This window comes from Delphinus delphis, chromosome 9 (genome assembly GCF_949987515.2).
Source record: "Delphinus delphis chromosome 9, mDelDel1.2, whole genome shotgun sequence".
Taxonomy (NCBI): domain Eukaryota; kingdom Metazoa; phylum Chordata; class Mammalia; order Artiodactyla; family Delphinidae; genus Delphinus; species Delphinus delphis.
In genome coordinates, this window is record NC_082691.1 from 70,169,486 (window position 1) to 70,195,288 (window position 25,803).

The following is a 25,803-nucleotide window of genomic DNA, read 5'->3' on the forward strand; positions in this document are numbered from 1 at the left end:
ACAGGAAGAAAGGACCAGCACATAAAATAACATATTTTGCGGGATGAGCTATTCAGTTGAGTTCAAGTGTAGGGCAATGGTGACCTCTCGGCCAGTTACTATAAATTTGACACGTATTAAGCAAACAAGTGGGTAGTAAAAGTGGGAGTTCAGGTTGAAATGCCTCTTTGAGGGGCCCTTATCAAATATTTGTCTAAGAAAGTTAGTATCATGGAGGAAATGGTGGTCAACTTCAGGGACCTAGATCTAGCTTCTGCAACTTGCTTCTATACAGTTTAACAAAGGAAAAACTTTTTCCTTCTGGTGTGTGCTCTTTAACACATTTAAAATATCTTTAACATCTTTCAGAAATTTATTTTTCTACCAATTTATTGAGGTTAATATTTTTTTACAGATAAGGCACAAACAGCTAAAGGCTTATCTCTGAACTGCATATCATTTATAGCACAAGAAAGATCCCACAGGCTTTCATAATTTGAATGGGAAATGGCAGTTAAATGAGGAGAGGAGAGGGAAACTGAACAGCAAAGAGCAGGTGGTCTGTTCCAACTTGGCAGGTGCTTTACCAGGCCCTGGGGTCCTGGTCTGTGAATCAGGTTGGATCTGCCACAGCCCGTCATCGCCAGTGGAAAAGTAGTGCCAGATTCCTATCGGCACTGACTTGGGTGGCAATGGAATGATGTTATTGCATTCAGCAAACGCTTATGGCCTTTTTTCTTGGGTTTGCTACGGGACTAATCTTCTGTTTAAATGCATTACACAGAGCTCATTTCTAACAAAATCATGTTCCTATTTGGTTAACATTATAGATGAAACTCTTGAACATCATATGTTTACTTAAAAACAGAATCTAGACTTCCAAGTCTTCTACCCACTCCTGTGACAATAAAGTCTTCCTAAATGGAGTAGAGATTTTTAGGTGGGGCAGAGCGTGATGGCATCTCATATCAAAAGCCACATGGTTGCCATGGTTTTCAGAAGCTCAAGCACCGCCTTTGTACAAAAGGAACAAAATGTTAAATTTACTTTCAGTTTGAATTTCTGCCACTGAAAATTCTTGTTTTTTTTTAATAACAGCTGCTGGTTTTCTTTCAATTTAATTAATTAATTAACTTATTTGTAGGGCGCGGTCAGCTAACTGCTACGCGGCAGGAAGCTGAAATAAGCTGAGTCATCCTTCCTGTGGCCACTGCGCTTGCGCTAAGTATACTAATGAGGTTTTAAAGTAGCGACCTATCCGATGCTGGCTCACAAATCGCACCATCGGCGAAAGCCAATCACAGAGCGACACATGTTCTTAATCCCTATATAAGCAGACTGCTATAGGATTGCGGGGTCTTCCTTCCATCTTTCTTCAACCAAGCTGGCTCCAATAAAGTGTGATACGAGAAGAATCTTGCGTGTGGCGGCTCGTTATTCTGCCGGTCAGAAACGGCTCGCCGCAAGTGGTGCCGAAACCCGGGAACTTCGCGCCCTGCATGGAGGACCGATTCAGAACTCGACACACGGAGTGGTAACCGTCGGATCAAGATCCGATCTGGGTGCCATCAAGACTGACGAGAATTGTTGAAGAAAACTTCAGAGAAGATGCTGAGCTGGATGTTCCTGATGATTCTTAATCGAAGTCTTTGTATTAGTTGGAATTCCACAAAGGATTATTCAAATTGTGCAACTGAGTGCTGCCGGGCTGGAGCCCGTTGCCTTTGGAGATTTTGCCTCTTGGCTCTCTTCTGCCTTTTCCTTCTTTGGGGAGTGGGTGGGGGTAGGAATCTTTGGAGTCTGCTGTGTATTTGGGATTATGCTGTGTCTCTGGTTGGTCTGTCGTGTGCGCATCAGGGCACATCGAGATAGGGTCCTGCTCACTCAGGCACTTCTGGCTATTAAGGAAGGAGATTCTCCCGCAGCCTGGCTCTCCGCCCTGAATAATTTGAAATGATTGCCCTTGCACAGAGAGGCCTTGTCGCCATTGCACCTCTATAGGGAGTCATTCATTGTCCTGATTGCCCTTGCACAGAGAGGCCTTGTCGCCATCGCACCTCTATAGGGAGTCAGCCATTGTCCTGATTGCCCTTGCACAGAGAGGCCTTGTTGCCATTGCACCTCTATAGGGAATCAGCCATTATTCTGAGTCAGCCTTTGCACCCTGCAGCCCTTGTTGGCATTGCACGCAGGAAGGTGTCTCAAACATGCCAACGGAAAACTGCCCTCGAACAGTGAGCACATCATGAGGTGAACACTTGTACGGGCTACATTCTGCTTGGTGTTCTAATAAATAAAAAAGGGGGAGATGTAGGGCGCGGTCAGCTAACTGCTACGCGGCAGGAAGCTGAAATAAGCTGAGTCATCCTTCCTGTGGCCACTGCGCTTGCGCTAAGTATACTAATGAGGTTTTAAAGTAGCGACCTATCCGATGCTGGCTCACAAATCGCACCATCGGCGAAAGCCAATCACAGAGCGACACATGTTCTTAATCCCTATATAAGCAGACTGCTATAGGATTGCGGGGTCTTCCTTCCATCTTTCTTCAACCAAGCTGGCTCCAATAAAGTGTGATACGAGAAGAATCTTGCGTGTGGCGGCTCGTTATTCTGCCGGTCAGAAACGGCTCGCCGCACTTATTGGCTACGTTGGGTCTTTGTTGCTGCGCGTGGGCTTTCTCTAGTTGCAGCGAGGGGGGATACTCTTCATTGCGGTGCGCGGGCTTCTCATTGCGGTGGCTTCTGTTGTTGTGGAGCACGGGCTCTAGGTGTGCGGGCTTCAGTAGTTGTGGCTCGCGGGCTCTAGAGCACAGGCTCAGCAGTTGTGGCTTGCGGGCTCTAGAGAGCAGGCTCGGTAGTTGTGGAGCACAGGCTTAGTTGCTCCGCAGCATGTGGGATCTTCCCGGAACAGGGCTCGAACCCTTGTCCCCTGCATTGGCAGGCGGATTCTTAACCACTGCACCACCAGGGAAGTCCCCCACTGAAAATTCTAATTCAACTCAAAATATCCCTCTGCACACAGGGCAGGCAGAATGGCCAAATGATGATGCTGTATGATGATGATGTCAGCAGCCTGGACCCCTTCCCATGTGGCTCCCTGGACCACTCCATAGCCCTTGCCAGGTACCCGGAATATTTGCTCTTTGGTAATAAGGGCAGATACATGACCAACGGCTCCCATTTAAATCTGTAGCATCTGGACATCCAGATGAAGAGTTATTTGATTCTACTCACAGATATCAAACTAAATATGCTAAACTCTAAAGAGAGCTATTTCAGGAGTCTCAATTAGTCTTCAAAATGGAAAAGCTGTTTCTGTACTTATGTAAAATATAATATGCCATATTATACTGTTTGTTACTTCACCAAGTTTTTAACACAGCATTTTAACACCTCCCCGTTTATAAATGTATACTGCAGCAGAAGCCATATTAGGCATATCTAATCAAAACCAAACCCTATTTTCCTGAGGCTGTTACCACCATCATATCTGGGCATCTGGGGAGGACATACAGCGTCCTTGGCCTATGAATAGATACCTGGAGAATCTAACCTTCACCCTAAGCATGGGAGTGCTGGGGATGGGAGAAAAGGAAGAAGGAGAGGCAGGGATATGTGGGCTTGAAGGAAAGAATGCTTATGAAATAGGGTAAACTACAAGTGTGGAGATCAGGCCACTTTCCTAAAAAAACTTCATCTTCATTTTGTATCCTGAGATACTAGAGGCAAGAAGGGTGACAGCAGATAAATCCATGACACTGTGCCCTCCAGGAACAGCTCCTGCCATTCTGACCATCCCCTACTCTCCTTTCCTGACTCCTATTCATCCAAGTATTGACCTCAGATCATTCTACCTCCCCCGCTCCCCGATATGCTTAATACAAGCTAATCTAATCAACTCTCAGAGATTCACTTTTACATCAATAACTTCCCATATGTCTGTATCTAGTTCTGAACTTCCTTCAGAGCACTATTTCAGCCTTCTGCTGGTCACATTTCTCAGGTGTATAACAGGACCTTCAATCTTCATGTGTCCCACTCAAGGGTCATATCTTATTCCCAGTGCTCAGTACATGGGAGATGCTTAATGGATTCTGCTGAGTTAAAATGAATTAAGAAAGATCAGAAACGACTCAAGTGCCCAGCAACAGGGCTGGTTAAATAAACTGTGGTACGTCTAGTTAACAGAATATTATACAGCTACAAAAGAAAAAGAAACCATAAATGAATGAGGAGCTTTCTATGTGTTGATTCGGAAAGACTGCCAGGATTTAAGTGAAAGAGAGATGTGCAAGGGAGTTTATCTATTGTGCTACCTGCTAGGCCCTGCATAAAGGAACAATGGAAGGACATGTAAGAAACTAATAAAAGTGGTTACTTCAGGCTGGGGGTAGGTGATAAATAAGGTAATGGGAGGGGGCCTTCTCAAGGCATACTCTGTTATATTGTTTGATTTTGAACTATGTTAATATATTACCTATTTAAAACAAATAGTAATCATTAAAAAAAAACAAAAAATAAACAAGCAAAAAACCAAAAAATGAGTGAGAAATTAATTCAGAGGCGAAGAAAAAGAACTCCAGGATTTGGAGGTTTCAAACTTGAGACCAAAGTGAAAAGACTGTTTTGCAGTCTCCTCTCCCCCATGCAATGAGCTGCAGTTATTATCAATGTAAATGTCTTACTTGTTAGCCACCAAGCGCATGACAGTCCAGTCCTTTGGGAACATCTCTGGGCGTATCAATATTCGGAACACAGTAAATATCTGCAGCAGGAAATCCTTGGATAAGGAGGAAAGAGACAATTTTACTGAGATATTATAACTGTCAACACACACACACACACACACACAGAGTGCTGTTGTTACCATTTCCAAAGCAATTACAGAGAAGGGAGCCCTATTTCAATAGTTTACCCAGGAGAGGGAATCATTACCCTTCCCATTCTTAGCACGCAGCTGGTTTGCTACCCTTCCCAAATGTTCCTTTTTCCTTCTCTTTCTCATGCACAGTGGAAATGACTTTTGGTTTTTCTTCACAAGCTCCAAAAATGCAGGTTTTAGAAATAAAATGGAAAACTAGTTAACAGAAGATTAGCAGGGAAATGTATTTTCTTTCTTCTATTACAGTGTCCTAAACTTCAGAACTTTTCAACTCAAGAGAACTGTAAATGGTCCTGGTTCGATTTTGCTTTCCTTTAAGTGGGTGTCAAAATTGAGAAATGTTTTGCTTAAGATGATTTTATGTTCATTAAAAAGCATCTTAAGCAAAAATCCCATATTTCTTAGAGGGCATTCTGAAGATGCAGTATTAATGGGATGCATGCAGTTTTATAGAATCTGAGGGTCCTATGCAGAATAAATAGAAATAATGGATGTGCGCTAAGCTGAGCCCAGTGACAAGTCCTTAGAAGCTAAGAGAGTGTCAAGGTATTCTTCACAGAGATGCCATACCAGGGGGAGTGGTATTTACGGAGATGTTATCTTTAAACAGATCACCTGGAAACACTCTTGACAAGAAGCTATTGTCAGGCATGGAAATATTTCTTAAAACGTTACAAGAGATAGGTTCAAAGTGCTGGAGCACATTATATTTAACAAGGAATCAAGAAGATAACACACCGTAGGTAATGAATAAAATGGAGCTTGCCCTACTCCAAAAGAGATTGGCTCAATCTAGCTATCATTTAGATTTATTAACTAGAAAACTTAAAAATTTTTTTTGTAACTTAAGTACTGCTAGGAAAATGTATTTAACAATCTGATTGAAGGCAACAGTATGGTTTTGCTTAGAAAAAACACCCCAAACACATGAGTTTTATTTATCAAACCCAACAATACATTATGTTAAGCACGTAAGCTGCTTGAACATAAGATTACGATTGTCACTCATACCATCAGAAGACAGAAAGATAGAATCTAGAAAACTAAGAAACAGGTGGGAGCTGTGTGTGTGTGTTTACATATTCTAACAGCTTTGATCAAACCCATAAATATTTTGACAAGAATTTATTTTAGCTTCTTTGGCTTCAGCACACATACGTTGATGTGTAGTACGTGCCATGTGCAAACATGCCCAACAGGTCATCTTTCTTTAAATGGCCAGACAGATCCTCCCTGTGTTGTCAGAATCACCAGTTTCCCAAATGTATTCTACTACGGGGTCAGATAATTTTGGGAAACACCTCCCATTCTAGCCCTCCCTTGGGATAGGAGGTCATTAGCTCACTAAAACTGTGAGAAGCCCTTTTTAATGCATTTCTAAAACTTATTCCAAATGGTTTTCTGGTTGACTCTTTTGAGTTTCCCAGACATGAACACATATAATCCCTGAGAAAAATGATGTTTGCATTTACCTTTCAAAGTGTTACAGCTCACTTTAGTTTCCTGTCTTGTTGCATTTGCTTAGATAGATATTAAAGAAAAAATCATGAAGGTGGTGAGTTGCTTGTTTTTTCACAGTCTACAAGTACTTAGGAATAGTTTAAATAAATTCTAAAATACTGATGTTTCATCTTTTCTCCTCCAATCTTTTAACGGAATTGGAAATTGGAGGCAGCACCCTTTGCGGGGGGAAATAGGAGAGTGTGATGTCCATTGCACTGAGAAAAAAATTGGCTGAAAAATTGGCGGCAGGAAGCAAGATATCTATCTTCTGGGCTAGCAACTTGGATCATTTTTTCGTAGTGCAGGGGACAAAGGTGACGTTATTCCAGGTATAGGAGCGGAGACAGACAACCTGTTTCTGTACCGTCTCATTTTTTTATTCCCACTTATCTCACAAAATATAATAAAAGGCGTGCCAGCATGGGACCTTGTGCCAATGCTTATGTATTGACATCAACCTTTATTTCCCTGAAGAAAACTTTTCAGTGTCTCAAGTAGGTTTCCAAGCTTTATCTACCTTTACAGAACCAAGGACATTCATTTGTAGAAACCTTACAATGAAAATAAAAGAATATTATACTGAGAATCAGGAAATCTAGATTGTAATCCTGCCTCGGTCATTAACTGGCTCAGTGACCTTGTTAATTTATTTAACCTCTCTGGAACTGAGCTCTGAGGAGAAGATTAAAAATAATTAATATGATCACGTATCTATTCATGCAGTATGCAAACATGTTTCTTATTTCTCAACTGTAGGCTAATGTTTTAGCAGATGGTAACACAAACACCTTCCACTGTGGTACTTACATGTAATTTAGTTCAGCAAGTATTTCTTGTCAGCTGCCGTGCGACAGGTTACATTTCAAACTCAGTTCCAATGTTTTAAAGCACTAAGACCTGAACGCTAGATTCAGCATCCCCTCCCTTCCCTCCCCCAATACAATGGTATTTCCTTGTCTGTTCTGAGTACTTTTCAGCTCTGATTATTTCACTAAACAAGAACTTCTGCATAGATATGTGAAATTATTTTGCACACATAACGATAACTGAATAACAGATTTTTTTATAATCTAGAAAAAGAATACTGGTGTGATAATACTCCTGTTTGGACAGCACACAGAAATAAGTGTTTCATATGCCATCATTTCAAAATTGGCCGCCTGGGAGCAGTTTCTTTTCTGTTTGTTTACTTCAAATAGCACAACATGGTTACTTAACTGTATTCCGGTAATTATTCAAATAAGGGTTCAAAATAAAAAAAGACAAACAGGGAGGTGTTACTTTACAAAAACACTTTTTCTGCAGTGTAAAAGGTTCAAGTAAGAACGTTCATATGAAAACCTTCAAAAACAATAAAAAGTCTCACATTCAAATAGAAAAGAAAGCCGGAGCAGTTGTTATGATGTTACATTATCATTAACACTTATTCATTTATAAATATCGGGTCCTTTAATATGTGCCGGGTGCTGTGTAAGATGCTGGGGACACCTAGTGGGGTAAAATATACTCTTTCATTTATTCATGCAATAATATTTATGGAGTGCCTGCAACATGCCACACCAGAGTTAAGTTAGTTGAATGTGACCTTTGCCTTCCTGGAGCTCAGAGTTTTGTGGGAGAGACAAATGCTAATCTATTTATGCACGTGGTACAAACCAGGATACATCTGAGGGCCAGGTATTCCACACAGAGGGAAGGGCACCTCCAAGCCTCAGACTCAAGACAGAGGTTGCCCAGGCTGCAAAGGGGAGTGGCAAGAAATGGGGCTGGTAGGTAAGTAGGGATAAATAAAAGATGGATAGGGACTTCCCTGGCCATCCAGTGGTTAAGACTCATGCATTCCAATGCAGGGGGAGGGGGTTTGATACCTGGGTGGGGAACTAAGATCCCACATGCCTTGCGGCACGGCCAAAAATTAAAAAAAAAAAAATTAAAAAAAAGATGGATAGATAAATAGAAAGATAATGATAAATAGGCACCAATCAAAGGTAAATAAATAAATACAAGGTAAATAAATCTCATACCTTTTCCCTGGTAAGCAGTTTGGAAATTTATCCCGAGGGCGATGTGGAGACACTGAGGGGCTTTATGCAGACATGTAAGAGGATCAAATTCTGGTTTTACAAAGATTTTCTGACTACAATATATAACACATTGTTTTGTGTTTACATGTACTATAGTATCAGAATAGCACAGACAGAAATCAGGTGTATGAAACAGAACTGGGGAGGCACAGAAGGAGGCCTTTTGAGATCATGAAACTTGAGTTAAGAGATTTGGGAAAAAAGCATCATGAGGTACGTAGACAGCCTGCGACACTGTCTCCTTATGTCAAGAGCAATGAATGGGACAGAGCCTTCTAGATACACATTTCCTTTACTTATGATTTAGACTGTAGTCAATCTTATTTTAAAATTTTGCCAAATATTTCAAATGTGTAACACCCTTGATGCAAGGTCTGAATTCAATTAAAGAGTGTTAATAATCGTTATCACATTGAAACTAATATCCTTAAAATTGACTATTTAAGTACCTCATGCAAAAATAACTCTCAAATGGTCCTCAATCCTCAAGAACTATAGAACTATTTTTCTGTAATAAAATAAAGACTATAAGTTGAAATAACTGTATGGAAAAAGATGGCTTCTGAAGCAGGCAGACATTTATTATGAGGGTTGATTCATTCAACAAAGATTTAATGTTCCAGGCTCTGTGCTTAGGACACAAAGACAGAGCCCCTACTCTCAGAGAGCCCACAGTCATCAAGAATACAAGGAAACAACAAATAATAACATGTATTGTTGCACATGCTGTCACAGAGGGGGACTGCAGTCTATGAAGGCTTCATTTAAAAAAAGTGATACCTGGGCCGGATTTTACTGCAGGAGCTGAAATCAGGGAAGGGATTAACGGGGTACAAATTAGGCAATGGACGTGAGGTGTGGTGGAATAGGCATTTCAGGTAGACAAAAAAAAAAAAAAAAAAGACCCAGAGGAATTAAAAATTATCTATATGGTTTGTTAGGAATATACAAGTAATCGTAGTAATCTTAAGTGACTGGAATGAAAGGTATTTGGAAAGGGATGGAGGACAACGAGGATGGAAGGTAGACTGAAGTTAAGGAAGACTTGACGAAAAGACTGGACTTTGTCCTGCAGTTAATGTAAAGTCCTCAGAGTTTTAAAGTTGGCCTGAGACTTGATCAGATATGATTGTTGAAAGCTAGTGGGCCAGTATAAGGGAGACAATGAAAGGTAATAATAATGTTGTACATAACTTCCAGAACATGTACACTGTCAGGCTTAGAGCAAGATCACCACAGTTCTATATGAAAAGTCACAATCAACAAAAAACAGGAGTCTTACTGCTCTCTATATGCATAAAATGCCAGGGATATGGCCCCAGTAGAAGGTAGGTGTATAATAAAACATTACTGACTACAGAAGAAGGAAAAAAACCCCTAATCACTGCTTAGTTTTTGCTTTTGTTCATTTCTAAAATAATGGCATGTTCTAGAGAAGGAAGGAAACAATGCAGAGGACCAGCGCTCAGGTCCGCGCTCCTACACACTTCAGGCGACGCTGTGACTCACAAGTACTTGAGGACCAAGGAGAAGACATGGCCTACTGTTCACAATGCTGGAAGCCACTCCAACAGTAACCCTGGAGACACCCAGGTTCTCCAAGCAAGAATGAAGTTTAAAACTGCACTAGGCTTAGCAGATACTTGAGAATTACACACTTTCAACCTTCATTTTGACTTAGAGACCCATGGGGAAACGCTAGGCCAAATCTCTCTTTGAATTGATAAGAAGAGAAAAAAAGCAGTGATGCTAGGCATAAAGAACAACCAAAAAAAGATTCATTTGAAAATCTCAATATATAATTTGTCAGTATCAATTAAGATTAAAATGTATATATCCCATGATCCAACAGTTCTACTTCCAGAAATTCATGCTACAGCAATAAGGGCACAAATCCATAGAGATATATGTATCAAGATGTACACCACAGGATCCTTTCTAATGGCAAAAATCAGAAACATCCTGAATGCCCACTAAAAGGGAAATAATTATGGATCATCATATAATGAGATTCAGAAGAATGAATAATGTACTGGGCTGTATAATGTCCATGGTATATTACTGTGTGAAAAGACGTGCAACCAGTATGTTCCATTAAAAAATGCGCGTGAGGATACAGCATAGAAAATAGTCTATGAGGATACACCCCTATGTGTCAACAGCAACTATCTCTGGGGAACAGAATCATGTGTGTGGAGGAAAAGAGGACATACGCTTTATTACTTTAAACCAATAGGGTTATGTGGGATTTTTAGTGTCTAATCCCAATAACAGTTATCATTTTTCATTAATATCACTCTATTAAGTTGTACCTTTCCTTACTGATCATTCCCTTATTTACTCAATTTCTAACCTAAATGTAGATACAAAAAAATCTGCCCCCCCAAATCCCAAACTCTCCCTCTGCCAATTTAGCCTTTTTAGACGTCCTCACTTCTTGACTAGAACTACCTCATTACTTTTAAAGAGCTGACAAAGGAAATGTTATACAATTTGATAGCAAAGATTTTCGTTTAGGGAAGTTTATTGAAGTGTAGGCAAAAGCTGAGTTTAGCTGCCTGAGCAAAGAACTGAGACGTTAATAGAATTCCTAGCCCTCGCAATTACTTGGGAATGATGATAGTATCAATCTTCATCGCAAGGGGTAGTGAAATGAGATGCTGCAAGAAAAGAGTTTAGCGCTGCATCTGCTTCATGGCTGAGGGAGTGGGGCTGGGGAGGTACTACGTAACTGTTAGCCATTATCACTCTTGTTGCTTATACATATCACACTCATTTACAACTTATGATTTAGATGCCCCGATAACATTAAGGCATTAACAGAGATCGGTTTATTAGTCTTGATATTCCCAACATCTAGCCAAGGTGCTCAACAAATGTTTACTGAGTCAAGCAACTGACATAATAAAATAATAATAATAGTGCTTACCTCATGGGGTTCTTTTCATGATTAAATGAGTTAATATTAATCAGCCTCTTAGAACAGTGCCTTACATGTACTAAGTTCTATATAAATGTTTGCTGTTTGAGGTCGTCAGTTCCTTTACCACAATACCCAAACCCCACAGTCCTCTAAGATTTTTGGTTTTATAATACATTTGGCAGCAAAACCTTACCCAAACTACTCATAGTCTTTATTTATCCCACCTAGAGCGAATATTCTATTTAGCTGCAGAAATACTGAGATGTTTGATTATATAGTTGACCCTTGAACAACATGGGTTTGGACTGTGCAGGTTCACTTATACAAATATTTTTTTCACTAGTAAGTACTACAGTACTACACGATCTGCAGTTGGTTGAATCCGTGGATGCAGAGCCATGGATGTGGAGGAAACATGGATAGAGAGGAACCACGTGTACAGAGGGCTGACGCTAGGCTGTATGTGGATTTTCAACTACACAGAGTTCAAGGGTCAGCTGTAGTTGCTACCCCCAATTCTACTGGAGGTGCTATATGATACTATACAGTATATGTGCCATATTATCTTTCTGAAATCTCAAAAATTCTGATTTCTGCAATACATTTGGTAGAAGGACTTCAGACAAGGGACTAGAGATCAGTGCTATCATCTTCAGAAAATCTTGTAACATAGATTTCAGTACCATAAATATGGATACTTGACTTTGAAGAAAATTGAGAACAGGAAAACTTTACTTGTTAAAAGGTGGTATCTGAACTTTTAAAATACAGATTAAAACCAGCTGACTAATTAGCCTTTAGTAAAATAAATGCCCTCCAGTCTGCCTTCACTCCACTTATCCCCCTTTCATTCTTACACTGGGGAAGGTGTCCTTCCTCCCAGTCAGTCCTTCCTCCCAGTCAAGGCTAATTAGGTCCCTCCTGCTGCTTTCTTAGAGACCTCCCCCTGTGAGTTAGGACCTCTTTTATCTTCAGTGTCTCCCTCTCCACCAGCTCTGATCATTTTTATTTAAATACGTTTAAGTCTCCTCCATGATAAATATTCCTCTGACATCCCAAGTTCTCCTTCAGTAGATACCTTATACTCTTCTTCTTGAAACACTGTCTACATCCACTATATCGTTTTCTTTTTTTTTTGTAAATTCCTCAGTCCATGACATCTTGGCTTCTACCCTCACCAATGCATTGAAAATGCTCAAGTTCACCAAACATTCGATAATTCAATAGTGCAACCAGATAGGTCTTTCTTAACACAAATGTGATCGTGTCTGTCCCTTCTTAAAACCCTCCATAGTTTTCCAATGTCCTCAAAATAAAGTCTATGCACATTCACAGAGCCTTATGTCTTACATCTCTCTTCCTCACACTGTACAGTCGGTCTATCAATCTACAAATGTTGCCTGAATGCCTACAGCATGCTAGGCAAGTTCTGCGATCTGAGGATACAGCAGTGAACCAGCCGTCGTTTCAGACATCAAGAAGTTTATAACCTAGTAGCTAGGAGTTGGGGATACACATAAACAAATAAACAAAAATATTCCAGATTCTAATAACCGTTATAAAGGTGGAATGGCAACTGTGATATGTCAGTTAGGATATTCAGGTGATGTTTTAGTTGAGAGATCTGAACGTCTCAGCCAAAGATGGACAGCATACTCCCACCCAGCTCTCAGCTGAGACCTCCCTTGGGGAGTTTTCCTCTAGCCTTGAGTTGGGGCTGGCAGCAATTCCTAGATGCTCCAAAGCACTGTGTGCTTACTCTGTGTCTTCACCACTCTCATTTGCCTATGTTACCGCCCATTACCAGTTTGACTCTTCCCCCTATAGGAACTGGCCTTTTTGCTTCTGGTTACATAATAATGCTGGTAGCACTTGGTACGTTGGAATTGCTCAATCTGAAGGACAGATAGAGTAATTAATATTGTTAAAAAAATTTCCTTGGCCTGAAGGCCCAGGTTTTTTTCTTATTTTTTTTTAGGCCCGGCTACTTTGAAGTGGGAAACATGTGTCCCTTGAAAAGGTGTGTGGCTGACTGAAATGAGGGAAAGCCACCTAAAACACTTTATTCATTACTTTCATTTGCTTTATTATTGTTAATATGACTATTAAAGCATAAAACTCAATACCTAGATTAAACAAATCATGTTTTTCAACTTATGCTTTTCTACTATTTTTTTCTCATTCCCAGGACCTGTGAAAATATGTAATTTTTCCTATGTGAAATTTTGAAATACGAAGTCATAGACTTCTTGAGTAAAACCTAATGGTTCCTCAGCTGCGTTAAATATTCAACTTGTGATGAAAATTAATAACTGCACGATTATTTTCCTTTTTAACCATATGGGTTTCTGTATGTAAGTGGGTAAGTTCTAAGATCTTTATCCATTTTTAATTCTAAACTCAAGATTAAATATAAGCATGAAAAACATGATATTTTCAGGCTTGGGCACATGCTAATCAACTGTCAGATAGATTACATCTGCCCAAACCTATTCTTTGTTTCATATGACTCAGCTTGTCAACTGATCCAAGGTAACTGAAAGATTCTTCTGAGATGATACAACAGTTAAAAGTCAAAGATAAGTGATCCCTATGCGTTATCTATATTGAAAAAAATCTAGAAATCTTCCTCTAAGGCACTATGAAGGCTTGTAATCATGCAAACATTACACTGTGCCTATAACCACTGTCTTATAATTCTCCATCCCCAAGTGATAGGGATAGAGTAGGATAATTAAATAGTTTGTTTAGCAATCCCACTAGGGAAGGGAATTTTAAGGAAGTCTGGGAGACTGTTGTAAGCTAATGACCACTCAACAAAATAATCCAGTAACCTAGCAACAATCTATACTACCTTTTAGGAAGAGCAGGTGCATTCAAGGGCCAGGCACACTCAAGCCACAAGTCCTGATAGTTAAAACACCAGAGAGTAGGTATGGGATCTGAATCATGTTACACGAAGTCAGGGAATTAATGGTCCTTGAAGAGTAGCATTCTGCATGTAGCCAAGACAGGAATATAGGTGAAAGGGGAAAGAAACCAGGTGAAGGGGGACATTATACCAAAATCTGAAATGAACTACCATATTTAAGTATATGTTAATACCCTTTTGCTAATACACATATGATTTAAATAGCGCCATGACAGTCCCGGTTGGACCATAGAGGGTCAAAGGAGGAAGTAATGATGTAAGCCTTGACATCTACCCAAAAATGAGGAAGAAGGTCGTCTTCTCCCCTCCCCACTTTTTCTTTGATTATAAAAGTGTAGCCCTCTTTGTTCTTGGGGCCATGCTCCCTTGCTGGCCAGCTTCTATCCTCACAAGCATCCTATGCTAATAAACTCACTCTTTGCCTATAGCTTTGCCTCATGCTGACTTCTTTCTCTTCTGAGACAAAAGAACCTGAGCTTCAGTAAGTCCTGATACCAGGTGAGTAGTTTCAATTAAAAGACAGTGGGTTCAAATGTAAAATAGATAGCTAGTGGGAAGCAGCCGCATAGCACAGGGAGATCAGCTGGGTGCTTTGTGACCACCTAGAGGGGTGGGATAGGGAGGGTGGGAGGGAGATGGAAGAGGAGGAGATATGGGGATGTATGTATATGTATAAGTGATTCACTTTGTTATACAGCAGAAACTAACACACCATTGTAAAGCAATTATACTCCAATAAACTTGCTAAAAAAAAAAAGACAGTGGGTTCAAGTCCCCTCCTAGGTCAGAGATGGTGCGTTTAAGTCCCAATCTGCGGGTGACTTGGGTTCAAGACCCAGACCGTGGGTTCGAGTCCCAATCTGAGTTTTGGCTGGGTTCAAGTCCCATCCGAGAAAGAGTATGGTTTCACCAGCACTTAAGTGACCCTTCCATTTTGATGGTTTATGTATGAAGCTGTCTAGAAACTGAAGCGATGGAAGAGAAATAAAAGTAAATACGGACAGAAGATAGGTCATTCCTGTGACTGAGGACAATCAGCTTCTAAGGTTTTAGTGAACACCATGAAGGAAGTGTTAAAGTCACCTAAATCTTAGCAAGGATTGGATTTTTACAAAGCCAGCATCAATATCTTCCATTTAATGTCACTGTCAGAGTAGCACAGCATATTGATTAGACCAAAGCCCACAGAGAATGGCAAATACAGCTCTGCCTCCCTAGTCAGAATGTTGTAGCCAGAACTTCTCACTGTGTTTTTAGAGGGATGAAATCAGCTAATATTGTAATACATACTCCCTTATCTGCTATTAAGGCAATATTTCTAAGTCCACTTAACTAGACTCAGTCTATTTGCTTTTGTCTCATTAGTTCTGTTATTCTGTTTCTAGGTTACTGGACTTTGATGGCAGGCATTTCAAATCCTATATGCTTGTCCAAAGTAAGAATTAATTGCTTGGCTTGAGTACAGAGATTTTAAAGAATCAAGACAGAAGAGCAAATCTGTGCATAAATCTGATAAAAAACAGAATTGAATGGAATCAGGTAAAGCAATTGTCAAAAACCCATCTGAACCATGATGAATAAGAACAAGAGAAACTAAAAAGATATATTAGACACTTTAAAAAATGTCACTTACCCTTAGTTCCTCTTTCGTATTGAAACTATCAAGAAGCTGTTGATAATGTCTATCTGTCATTTGCCGTAACAGGGACAGGAGACAAGCAACAAACTCCCCCTAAGAGAAAAAAAAGGAAGCATGTTTTTTACTAAGTACATAAAAAAACATCAGTAACTTACCTTCAACTGATCTCAAATAGAACACTTGAAAAGAAAACCCACTATGATCCAAATTTACCCTATGATGTTGTCTTAATCTAAATTAACCATAATATTACAGTAAAATTTCTCCCTGTAATGATTACCATTTACTTGGTACACATGCATTTTAAAATTTAGAGTGGGGACTTCCCTGGTGGCACAGTGGTTAAGAATCCACCTGCCAATGCAGGGGACACGGGTTCAATCCCTGGTCCAGGAAGAGCCCACATGCCGTGGAGCAACTAAGCCCGTGTGCCACAACTACTGTGCCGCAACTGAGCCTGCAAGCCACAACTACTGAGCCCATGTGCCACAACTACTGAAGCCCGCGTGCCAAAAGTACTGAGCCCGTGCGCCTAGAGCCCATGCTCTGCAACAAGAGAAGCTACTGCAATGAGAAGCCCGCGCAACACAATGAAGAGTAGCCTCCGCTCACCACTACTAGAGAAAGTCCGCACGCAGCAACAAAGACCCAACGCAGCCAAAAATAAATAAATAAATAAATAATGAAAAAATAAAATTTAGAGTGGATTTTTTTTTAACTTGGGTGGAAGCTTTTCAGTAGGGAAGTAACTCCACACACTTAAAGAAGATAATGTACTGAGGCTCCTGACCATTTATTAAGCATTTACTATGTCTTCGTTCATTATACTGTTTGAGCCTCATATCAGTGTTATAAGGTAGGGGGTATAATATTATTGAAGTATAGCTGATTTACAATATTGTGTTAATTTCTGCTGTACAACACAGGGAATGCTAATTTAAAGAAAGTAAAATGTAGGTTTGGTGGGCTAAAAGACTTGCCCAAAGTCACACAGCTAGAAACTGGCAGAGCTGCAGTTATTCCTGCGGTTTTCTACTCCAAAGCTCTTCCTGTACCTTCATGCTCCATTTTTGAACTCACATGACCTTCTCCAGCTTATCAGTGTTCATCTGCTGACTTGTTGGGTGTCAAAAAAGCCATACATTGCATAATGTTTGTTTCAATCTCCTTTTAAGAACAGTTTAGTTATTTTTTTAAATTTATTTTATTAAAGTCTAGCTGATTTACAATGTTGTGTTAATTTCTGCTGTACAGTAAAATGATTCTGTAATACAGAACATATATATACACACTTTTTCTTATTCTTTTCCATTATGGTTTATCATAGGATATTGAATATAGTTCCCTGTGCTATATGGTAGGACCTTGTTTATCCATCCTGTATAAACTAGTTTGCATCTGCTAACCCCAAACTCCCAACCCACCCCTCCCCCATCTCCCCTCCCCCTTGGCAATCACAAGTCTAAGACCAGTTTAAGTTAACTGTGATTCTTTTGTGCTTGGGTGCTATGTGATTGACTCCTACAAAGTCCAAATCTTAAAAATTAATAATGAAAAAGAAAAAATATATATAGCATCCATAGATTTGAAGACTTATAAAATTGCTATCACTTGTATTTCCTGATGCATTTCTAACTTAAAATATATGTTTTCAATGCAAACTGTTTTGCTCAGCAAAGAATTTATCTACTTTTAGTTACATTTAAAACAATACAAGCACAACAGGAGAAGTAATCAGTGGTAATTGACTGTGCATTTAGAGAAATTCAGTTTAATTGGGAATTGGTTTCTTTGAGTTTACATGGAAAAAGATTACAGGCTCACATGTAAAATCTGAGACTAAAAGCCCTGAGTAATCGGATTTACCAAGAGAGGCAGCTAAGTCAGGACAGTCAAACGTATCCCCACCAAGGCCATGGGAGGCCTGAGGATGCTACTTAATGGCCATGTCAGGGTAACCAGAGATGCAAGCTGGCTCCTTGCATGTGGATAATCATCTGCAACACACAGATATGACAAGTAATTATCCCTACACACTTTTTAGGGCAAATATTTAAGTACTAACCAGTATGGGCTAGCAGAAATACCCTCTAAGCTCAACATATTACTTTGTTAATGCACAAAGGAATCCTTGATACTTAACACAAGAAATAGAAAATTTAAGGGCACAATCATGAATATTTTAGTGTATGTGTATGAAGAAATAACCCAAGGCTAGGAAGAAACTACTTGAAAGGACTGGGAGCTCATACATGACTGGTGCTCATATATGACTGAGAATAGTGTTTATTCTCACCAGTCAGACTGAAAAATCCTCACTACTAATAGGGCATCAGGGCATCAGTTAGAGTACTAAAAGTACTCTTTTCCTCAGTAGTGGGGAAAAATTACTCCTAGAATAAATGCTGCTCTGATCCTACCTAAAAAAGTTCAAAAGCAAGACCTGGAACAATCTAACGTCCCCAAGAAACTGCCATCCTCATCCCACAGCAAAGGTCAAAGATAGTTTTTGGAATTAAAAAAAAATTCACCTCCCAACAAGGTAAAATTTACAATGTCTGGCGTTCAATAAAAAATTACTAGGCTTACACAGAAATAGGAAAAAAAATGATGAAACAAATGAGAAGAGAAAATAATCAATCAATAGAAAGAGACCAGAAATGACACACATAATAGAATTAGCAGTCAAGGACATTAAAATAGTTTTTAGTACTGTATTCTATATATTCAGGAAGCTTGAGGAAAGACTGAACATGTTAATTAGAGGCATGTAAGATTTCAAAAGGAACCAAATTAAACTTCTAGAGATGAAGATTGTCATGTATGAGATGAAAATTCACTGAATGGGACTAATGTCAGATTAGACTGTGGACAAAGAACGTCACCTGCCGTTTCAGTAAACAAAGGCTGTTGAGTCATCATCTACTACAGCCACCCCTGATGGTGCACCCTGAGGGGAATTCAGGATGGAGAAAACAGGATACTGGTCCTAGATAGTTAAGATGGATATCAAAGGAATAATTTCAATAAGCCCAGACTCTTGAATCTTCTCATACATAGAAAAGCACTAAAATCATTTACTTGAGATGTCTGTTTTTTGTGATTAGCAATAATCTTTCAATGTTCGACTACATTTTTTTTTTTTCCAGTAAAAACTCCTATATATCCTGGTTCCTCCCTTACCTCTTTGGGACAGTTCCTCAGAACTATCTGAGAGGCTGCCATCTGGGGCTATACTCCTCAGTAAGTCCACTAAATAAAACATAATTCTCAACTTTTAGGTTGTGCATTTTTTTTCAGTCAACAGACAATATAGAAGAAGACAGCATAATAGATATCTTCCAAAATGAAACAGAGGAAAAAAAAAAAAAACTAAAAGAGAAGAAAAAAGCACAGTGAACTCTAGGACAACTTCAAGTAGCAAAATATATACGTAATTGCAGACCTCAAAGAGAAGGGGTCAGAAAAAGTAGTTGAAGAAATAAGGGGAAAAAATTTCAGATTCTTTGAAAAGCATAAACCTATATATCAAAGAATTTCAACAAACCCTAAGCAAACAAAGCATGAAAAAAATTACATCAAAGCACAACATAGTAAAATTGCTGATAGCCAGTGATAAAGAGAAAATCTTAACACCAGTGAGAGGAAAAAAAAGACACATTATATCCAGAGGAAGAAAGATAAGGATGAGAGATTTCTCACTGGAAACAATACAAACTAAAGATAAATATGAGAGATTTCTCACTGGAAACAATACAAGCTAGAAAACAGTGGAGCAACATCTTTAGAGTACTGAAAGAAAACAACTATCAACCAAGAATTTGTTACCCAGTAAAATTCTTTCAAAAACAAAGACAAAATAAAGACTTTTCAGACATCCCAAGACTTAAACAGTTCACCACTTCTACTCAACATTATAGTGAAGGTTCTAGTAAGTGCAATAAAGCAAGAACAAGAAATAAAGAAATACAGATTGGAAAGGAATTTTAAAAAAGCTGTCTTTATTCACAGACAACATATTTGTGTACAAAGAAAATGCTACAGGATCTACAATGAGCTACTAGAACTACTTAAGTGAGTTAATCAATGTTTAAGAATACAAGTTCAGTGTACAAAAATCAATTTTCTGCATAATGAAAATGAACAATTAGAAATTGAAATTTAAAATAATATAATTTATAATACCATTAAAATATGAACTACTTAGTGATATATATGACAGAATATATGTAAGATCTGCTGAACACTACAAAACCTTGATGAGAGCAATTAAAGATGACCTAAATAAATAGAGAGATATACTATGTTCATAGACTGCGATTCAATATTGTTAAGATGTTAACTCACTCCAAATTGATATATAAATTCAATGCAATCCCACTCCATATCATAGCAGGTATTTTGGGGGGCAGAAAGTGACAAGCTGATTTTAAAATTCATATGGAAGTGCAAAGGACCTGGAATAGTGAAAACAACTATGAAAAAGAACAAACTTAAAGGTCTTAGACTACCTGACTTCGAGACTAAACTATAACACTAAGGTAATCAGGATACTGTGTTACTGATGTCCAAACAGAAAAATAGATAAATAGAACAGAAAGCCCAAACCAGAAACAATCCAAACGCTCACGAACAGGTGAATGAATAAACAAATTATAGCATATCCATATAATAAAATACTATTCAGCATTAAAAAGAAATGAACTACTGATAAACAGAGTAACACTGATGAAACTCAAATAATTATATTGAAGAAGTCAAAATGCCCTCCTCCTTCACCATTCCCCCCAAAAAACCAACAACAATAACCACATACTGTATGATTCCATTCATATAAAAATCTAGAAAATGCAAACTTATCTATGGTAACAGAAAGTAGGTCAGTGGTTGCCTGGGGATGAGGTAATGAAGAGGGGCAAGAGGGAGGGAATACAAACAAGCACAAAGAAACTTGCAAGAGTGATAGACATGTTCATTATCTGGATGGTGATGAAGGTTCACAGGTATGTATATTATGTCAAAATTTTATCAAACTGTAGACTTTAAACACATGCAATTTTTTGCATGTCAATTATATCTCTAAACTTTAAAAAAATAAGACATTATGACAATATTATCATTTATGGAACTATGTGTAAGTTGCTGTATTTTGATTATATTATCAAGTTTATCCCTCACTAGAGCCTTGTTGGGTGGACACTATTAACTTAACGTTACAGTGAGATCTGTTAAAGTTAATAACATATTTATCCCACGTTCCACAGTCAGAAAATGGTGAAGCTGGGGTGTTAACCTAGGTATCTCTGGCTCTTCTTCCTGCTGCTCAGACTGATTTATTTTATTGAGGAAATATAACTGAGCTTGGGGGTTATATTTCAAATACAAATAGGTATATAAGAATCTGTCTGTTGATAACCAATGTCTGTACCTTTTAGCCTGTCTTATGTCTTGACATGAAAATGTAAATCTAGTTGGTAGAAATGCATTCAATGTTTCATCTCTTAGTTTTTCTACATCCTATCTACACTGTCTCCAATGCAGCTACTAGATCAATATTGTTATTTATTTCAACATACATTCTGTGAATAGTGAAATATCTTAAATGACATTATTTTTAATAATTTTAGCAATAATAAAAATTATTCAAAAGTGAATAGACTTTCATTAAATCTTTACAGTCACCATACCTAGGAGAATACCTCTTTGAATCCATATCCTAGTTATATCTGTCACATCTGGTTTACGCCTAATGCAAACAACTTGTCATCCTGATATCTAATCTTGGCACAATTAAGACATGTTGTCAATCCCAATATTTACTGTACAATGTCATTTTATTTATTCACTTCATCAATTTAGGAACTCCAAGCACATTTAACCCTGTTAAGAGGCCTAGACGTCCAATATTTTTTACCCGTAATGTAACTTTGTTTCTAAGAGATTTTTAAGTGTCTACATGAAAACCCTAGACTCACAATTTATTAAAAAGAATAAATAAAAAACCACTGTTGGCCAAGATTCACTTCATTTTAGTGTTGGAACTTTTTAATGTACAAATCACCATCAGAAAGAACTCTATGCTATAGTGGCTTGCATCCATTTTACAACTAGATTGAGCATACTGGGCATTTCCACCAATAACTGTGAATAAGATTATTAGACGGCTACAACAGTCTTCAAGAAACCTTCTATTATACATACCCACAATTTTCCCCAGAAACATCTCACAGAATTCTCCTGCCTTCTTCTCCTTCCCCCAACCACAGCCCATGGTGCGCAAAAACTTTCAATAAATGCAGAGTATATCTTAGACATGGCTCCTGCTGAACTGAGTCACCCGCACTATAAATGGTGCTGAACAGAATTATGTGCAAAGAAAAGAGGCATTTATCACTTGTAAGGAACTGTGGAGTCCAATTAGTTTGAGGGTGTGAACAAACAGCCATGTATGCCCCTTTATAAAATCTGCTTCCACATACAATTAGATGTTTGAAAGGAACCGATTACAATGGTGCTGCTTTTTTTTTTTTTTTTTCCAGCTAGAGAGAGTATTTTAAACCTAAAAGAGCAGTTGGTAGAAGAACAAAAAGTACAATCCTTTTAGATAGTAAAAATAAGGCTACCATTATCTGGAATTATGACAAGAGCGGAAGCCGGTCATCCTGTTGGTGTTACTGGGAGGCAGGGTGACAGCCGTGGTACTCACAGAGAGCTGAAACACTTCACCACGACACACTGTGGGACCGACTTTTACCTACATTATGTCTGCTTATTGTGGGCACCTTTTCTGTAAAGACTGAAGGGTGCTCAGGGTAGGACTGCCATGTAAAGACTCCCTATTCAGAAAGCCTGTTCTCTAAATAAGAGAAAATGATGAAGAAATTAGACAGGTCTTCAGTGCCCAGAGAAATGACCTTGTCAATGACCAGAACATATTTCTCACCATAGAATTCATTATAATGCAAGCGCTCTTTACAGGAAACTGCCCTGTTTGCTATAAGAGCAGGAAGCCCCTTTTCTTGTCACTTTAGCAAAGCTATATTGTAACTAACTTTTAAACCAGGGACCTCCATGCTCTACTCATCTCCAGCCCAAGCACACATTTCAAATCTTTTAATCACACAATACCTTGCCTAACTTGTCAGTTCTTTCCGTACATCAAAGAAGTAGAAATGAAGAATAAGTAATTAACAGATGACCAGATCTCTTCCCTAGCTTTCCCTTCAGTAATCTCCCGAACAGAATGTGTGACCAAACTGTATGAACAAGATAACATCCAGAGGAAGATCACAAGGGAGTTGACAAGCCTGCACACATTGGGGATGGCAATGACTCTGACCCGCATCTCAGTGATGAACTGAGATTACTACCCTGTTTCCCTTTAAACCCTTTCATGGCTGAGCAGAATCTTCAGAGGTGGTTTTTGAGGGATGCTGAGTCCACCATCTCCCCAGATTGCCGGCATTCTGATTAAAGCCACCTTTCTTTTCTATACTTGTGAGTATGTAATTGATTTTGGTTAATTCGGTAACAATAGCAACAACAACACAGGTATTACTTCTGTAATAATAATAATAATATTACGGACCACTGTTGCTACCACAATTACTAACGGCTAAAATGTACTGATATTGTTTAAACACTTCTACAGATTTGATGAAACCCTCACACTAACTTTGAGATAAGTAAAATTATTTTCTCTATTTTAAAGGCAAAGAAACAGAGGCTAAAGATACTAGGTAACTTGCCCAAGAGCATGCGTAGTTAATCAAAGGGAAGAGTAGGATTCAAACCAGGTCTGCCTGAGGACTCAAAAAAAAAAAAAAGAGCCTTAAAGCATAAAACTAAGGTGCCAAACAATTTAAGTGCATGTTTTCTCGCAAACTTCATCCCACATACCTAGAGTGAGCTTGGTTTTTCACACAGCAAGGGGCACAACAGAGCTACGTGGGGGGTTTCACTTTATGTGATTTTCCTAAAATTGTAGCACACCGGACGATCAAACTGCCTGCCCAAATCCATCCACGAGCTTCATGCATTGCCTTCTCAAGTCTCTTAATTTGCACTGATTATTACACTGTGAAGCCCTACAGGCCATGCATGTCCCAGAGAAATTTGGTAGTTTCAACCCTGCCTATGGATACAAAGCAGTTTGAAAAAGTGTTCTAGCTTTTGACCTCGGGCAGTCTTTGACCACATGGAGCATTTCCTATGATTTTGTTTGCTCTGCCATTATAATTTTAGAATTGTGTTCGAGCTGTATTGCCAGGAAGCAGTTGAAATGTTACCATCAAAACCAAAATGAAGGAGCCTTTCTTCTGCTTTTGGGAAGGTGGAGTATATATGTTTTTCCCAATTCCTCCTGCCAAGTACAACTAAAACCCCTCCATTATATATAAAACAAACAGAATACAACTCTGGAAGGTGGAAAGAAAAGACTGGCTAGAGACCCTGGACCCAAGGAAGGACATAGTGCTGAGTTCTCTGGGTTTTCTTTTTGCCTCATATATCCCACCCCTGGAGCCGAAGAAGCTGGCCGTCTTGAAACACCAACTACTGCAAAGAAAATTCCCCCCAAAAGCCTATTCTCTTGGGCCAAAGGATCAGGAAATGGGCAGTTTAAGAAGAAAAAACTTTTAGCAGTCATTGCTCTACTGCAGCTGAATTCTACAAAACACTTTGGCCTTTCTCACACCTGCAAAAGCCAAATGGGGAGCCAGGACTTCCATCCTCACAAGGCTGTGATGAGGCACCCAACATCTCTCTCCAGAGCGGACAGCAAGATAGGGAGCAGGGACTTTCATGACAACTGGTCTGTGTCAGTGAAGACAATGCGAGGAACCTGGACTTCTACCTCCATCTGGCCATAATGAATTGGCACCCAACCCCTTACCCTGTCAAGTCACGTGACATAAGGCCACCTGAAACAGGTGTAAATAAGATCCAGAGTCTTATAATACAAAAATGTCCAGATTTCAATTGAAAATCACTCATCATACCCAAAATCAAGATATAAAATTGAATGAAAAAAGACAAGAGATGTCAACACTGAGGTGATAGAGATGTTAAAATTATCTGACATAACTAATACAAAAATCAACTTAAAATGGTTCATGGACTTAAACGTAATATAGAAAACTCTAACACTTTTTAGGAAAAAAGAACTAGGAGAGAGCCTTCACGATACAGGGCTAGACAAAAAGAGTTCTTCAGCTTGACATCAAAAGCATGACCTGTAAAAGGAAAAATTGATAAATTGGGCTTCATTGAAATGAAAAATTTTTGCTCTACAAAAGACCTGTTAAAAGGATGAAAAAAACAAGCTACAGAGTGGGAGAAAATATTTGTAAACCACATATTCAATGAAGGACAAGGATCTAGAATATATAAAGAACTCTCAAAACTCAAGAGTAAAAAGCAATCCAATCAGAAAATGGGAAAATGACATAAAAAGACATCCCACTGAAGGGGATATATAGATGGCAAATATGTGAAAGATGTTCAGCATCATCAGCCATTAGGGAAATGCAAATCAAAATCATGATAAGATGTCACTACCTACCTATCAGAGCGCCCCCATCCCCTCTCCACTCTTCAAAGTGAAAACACCAAGTGCTGACTATGGTGTTGAGAAATTGGATCATTCATCATACACTGTGTATATGAGAATGTAAAGTGATACACCCACTAGGGAAAACAGTTAGGCCATTTATTACAAAACTAAATATGCAACAACCATACAATTCAGCAGTCATACTCTTGGGAGTATTTAACCTGGAGAAATGAAGATTTATGGTTAGATAAAAACTTGCACACAAATGTTTATAGTAGCTTTGTTAGTAACAGCCAAATTCTGGAAACA

The 25,803-nt window shown here is 38.8% G+C and overlaps 1 protein-coding gene across 2 annotated transcripts in view; it reads right to left on the reverse strand.

Annotated features, from left to right (window-relative positions):
• DOCK4 (dedicator of cytokinesis 4) overlaps nt 1–25,803 on the reverse strand; it is a 482,641-nt gene that overhangs the window by 79,126 nt on the left and 377,712 nt on the right. For both annotated transcript variants that reach the window (XM_060020742.1, XM_060020741.1), the window contains exons 26-27: nt 15,936–16,034; nt 4,664–4,758 (exon numbers count right to left, since the gene is read on the reverse strand). In XM_060020742.1, coding sequence (XP_059876725.1) covers nt 4,664–4,758; nt 15,936–16,034 — 194 coding nt within the window. The remainder of the gene's footprint in view (nt 1–4,663; nt 4,759–15,935; nt 16,035–25,803) is intronic.